Raw genomic sequence first — 4,009 nt, forward strand, 5'->3', positions numbered from 1 at the left:
ATATATATATTTCATTCAACTCAGAAACTTCTTAGAGACTGGCTTCAAAAACTAACTAAGCTTATCTTGTAAACACTCTCTCAATTTGCAATCATCCACAAAATTCAAGATACCCGATAGGCCAAGATGACCTCACCAAACGCAGGGTATTCACAACCTATAAAAAAAAATTGTAGAGCAGGTGACGAACTTTTCGTAAGAACGCTTGAAATTTCATGCAATTGACTTCCAATTTAGTTCTATAAAATCATTTTTGAAGTTTTCACGTAACGATAAACAAAATGAAGCTATTTTTAGCGCATTTGAGTACTTCAAAGCATGTTTATTTCTAAGTTGTATTTTTTTCAAAATTTAGACGATCAATTTCCCGGCTCTGCATAATCAAGCTATAACAGGTCTGAAAATGATACTGAAATCTTATTAAAAATTTAACTATCCTTCGAACAAACTAGTTTTGATATTTTTTGTGCATGATTTCTTTTTGGAACAGGCGAGTCATAAATATATTCGTAAGGAATCAGAAACAGAATGGAAAAAAATAAAAAAAGATAGCTTAGGCACGGCTAATTTGACAACATTATTTTTGCTTTCAATTTAAATCTAATACATCCAATCTATGTTTGTAAAAAAGTGTAACTATATAAATTTTAATTTGAACTAAGTCTTAAGAATTAACCTTATTAATGGGCCATTTATTAGTTAAATTAAATTATTTTTGGAATTGAAATTAATATAAGAAAAAAAAAACTAATTTAGTTCATAAAAATGAATCTCTTTTTTTTTTTTTTGGTGCTAAGTATATTTAGCACGACCTATTAGGAACTTACTGACTTTTATTTTTCTTTGTTTATAAAATAAATTTTATAAATGCTACAAGCTTCAAAAGGAATTATGTATTTTATAACTTTTATACGTTTTGTTAAACTAACAAAAGGTTACCAAATTTATTCAAACGCACTTAAAGAAAGCTGAAGTTATTAACAAATGCAAAATTAAATTAAAAGTTGTAAAAAAGTTCACCATGGATTTTAAAAAGTGGCGGTAAGTATATTTATCATGGTCTTAGAAAGGGTTAAATAAAGGAAACTATTATAACCCCTCCCACAAATAAACTGCTATAAAAATAGTTAGGCTACCAGTTTTATCTTTTTTACTGTGATTGTCGCCAACCTGGGAATGCATATACATACCTGCCTACTTCTACTCATTTTGCGTAAAATTTTATTTTTATATTTAAAGTGGTAGTAAATGTATGCTATCCTTACATTTATAAACTTAATTTTTTATGTTTTGGACCACTTCTTAAAAAAAATAAAGCATATATAATAAAGCATAATTTAATTTAAAATCCTAATTTAATAATTTAATTTGAAGCGTAATTTAAATAAATATCGTTCCATTTTTTTATCATAATGTAAAATTTTCTATCTAGTCAATATAATTTGTAGAAATAATATTAATTAATTAATCGTTAAGATTAATTTCTCAATAAAAAACAATTTAGTCAACAGGTAACTAATAACTTTTCATGTATAATATTTTGTTGTTATTTTTATCAATAATAATAAATTAGAATAAAAAATTTTAATTTTAGATAATTGGCATTCTTAATTTCATGAACTTTTGCGTACTTAATTTTAAATAGTTTCATTTAATTTCGTACTTTGTTTAAAGATAAATACTACTATAATATATATAAATTAAAATAAGTCTACTTTGTTATATTTAATAATTTCAACTACTTCATATTAAAAACTATTTTATTTTATTTCCTTACTTTGCTTTTTTGAGGAAAATTCAAAATATATTCTCCGTATTACTTCCAATGTAGATAAAATTTGCTGTTAAATTACCGAGTCGATAAAAAGTACAAATATTTCGTAAATACATAATTCTAGTAAAACAAAAGTGTATTTATTTCTACATTTAAGAAATAGAGTGTAGGGACAATGTTATCAAAACTATACACCAGGTTTCAATTTTTAAACGTTCTTTCAATTATGAAATTATTTTTTTTCAGAATTCAGAATATCTGCAAAAATTTGATTGAAATATTGGATATGATTTAAACATGTTAATGTATGCCCATAACATGTTTAAATCAAATCCAATTTTAAACGCATTGTTTTTATGCGAGTTGAATAATGCAATGCGATTTTCACGGAATAAAATACGTGGATTTTTACATGCTTATTAAATTATCTAAATAAGAACTTATGACGAAATTTTGATATTAGCTAAAAATAAAATTTTTATTAAATTAATAAACTCTACATTATAAATGTATTCAATGAAATTTTTATTTGTTAAATGTTTTATTTAATAACATCTATTGTAAAAACTGAAATTGAATTGTATGTAAGTTCAATACTGTTTTGATATTGGCAAAAATCAGAACTTAGAAAAAAGAATTGTGAACGGTTATTGACTATTTAATTTAATTAATACCAAAACAATGGCACCTGTTACAATGATTATGGTTATGTAATGTAGACGCGTTAGGACGTTTATGTAATCTTTTAGTAATCATTCTATACACTTATTAGACAATTTGATTTATATAAATGATTTTTGACAGTATCTTATATGGTCAAGAAAAACGGAGAAAAATTAATGTTTACAATAAAAATTTCGTAAATAACCAGTATACCATACATCTATATCTAACAAGAATCAATTCATTTTGTTGTTTCGTTGTATATTCATATAAATTGCTGTAAAACGTATTCGTTTTCTTCTTTTTGTTGAAAAATACGCAAATTTCAAACACACTTGAAAAGAAGTAAAACTGATACATTTCAAAAGCAACTTATATGAATTAATCATCATCTATATAGTTTCTTATAGTATATTAATTTTTTTGCAAACAAACAAAAATATCTGTCCTAAAAATATGTTATTTAGAAACATTTGCTCCGTGATAAGAATATACAAAATATAGAAACTTAACCAAAATTTTAGCTACAAAGGGAATAACTAATTTTTCTAAACACAAGTTGCCTTTTTTAATATTATTAAAAACTATTATCCTCTTTTAATATAAATACTTCGAAATATGCCCTATCATAGTTTATTACTTCACTGTTAATTGTTTTCCCCCCTCCAATTGCAGTTTAAAAAGTTGTTATGTTTTGGATCTCCGTAGGTACTTAGGTAGCAATTAGCAATATTCTACTACGGTTAATGACTATTATCTGGTTTTTAATATTAATTCTTTAAGTGCTGCTAATCATTAAAACTGAAAGAACTAATTGTTTTTTCTTTTCCCGATTGCAATTAAGAACTGTTTTGAAATTTTCTAGCAATTTCTTGCATATTTGAATTACATAGACTTTACTGTTTTTTGCAAAGGGTGTTCTAACTACAATACATTCGAAGAAATTCTGCAAACTTGGAAAAGGATATGCAGGATAATACACTCACCCTGGGTTGAGTGTTTCCCATGGTGTCGGCCCAAGGCGGCATCACCCGCCTCCCCTTTCCTGATCGGTCCTAAGCAGGGGGCGGGGGTGGACGGCACGTGCAGGTGCCCCAGGTAGCCGACAACATGGCCGCCGGTTTCCACTCCTAACCGGTCTTTATACCTCCACTTCCACACAGAGATGCTCAGTTATCCTTCCTTCTCCAGAAAAATCCAGGAAATCTTCTGCCAGCAAGAATAGGAGGTCTTAAACCGGTTTTTTTGGGGGTAAATTATAAATCCAGGAAATAGTGGGGAATGCAAAGATGACAAGAGAGAGAATAGAAAACGATGGACGTCGCTTCGCGTCTAGAGGGGGGGAAAGTAATGAAAGGGGGAAGCTAAGCTGACGCCCCCTGGTGGTGGTCTGCAGAGAAACCGAACTCCAGAAACCGAATTGTTGGGTTAGTGATGTGGGGATGAAAACGTTTTTAACCTTTTGTGTGTGATCGTTTCTTCGAGTAAAAGAATCGATATTTTCTAAGATGGATCGAAATCAAATAATTTCGAACGATTCATTGAACGATTGCTTACGTAGCAATTCGAGTA

The 4,009-nt window shown here is 28.3% G+C and overlaps 1 protein-coding gene across 1 annotated transcript in view; it reads right to left on the reverse strand.

The window, feature by feature from the left end:
* The window catches only part of LOC107457273 (cGMP-inhibited 3',5'-cyclic phosphodiesterase 3A), a 57,039-nt gene extending 53,248 nt beyond the window's left edge, over positions 1–3,791 (reverse strand). The window contains exon 1 of the mRNA XM_043047595.2: positions 3,424–3,791. Within this exon, the coding sequence (XP_042903529.1) occupies positions 3,424–3,465 (42 nt within the window). The 5' untranslated portion in view covers positions 3,466–3,791. The remainder of the gene's footprint in view (positions 1–3,423) is intronic.
* Between the last annotated feature and the right edge of the window lie 218 nt (positions 3,792–4,009).

This window comes from Parasteatoda tepidariorum, chromosome 5 (genome assembly GCF_043381705.1).
Source record: "Parasteatoda tepidariorum isolate YZ-2023 chromosome 5, CAS_Ptep_4.0, whole genome shotgun sequence".
NCBI classification, from domain to species: Eukaryota; Metazoa; Arthropoda; class Arachnida; order Araneae; family Theridiidae; genus Parasteatoda; species Parasteatoda tepidariorum.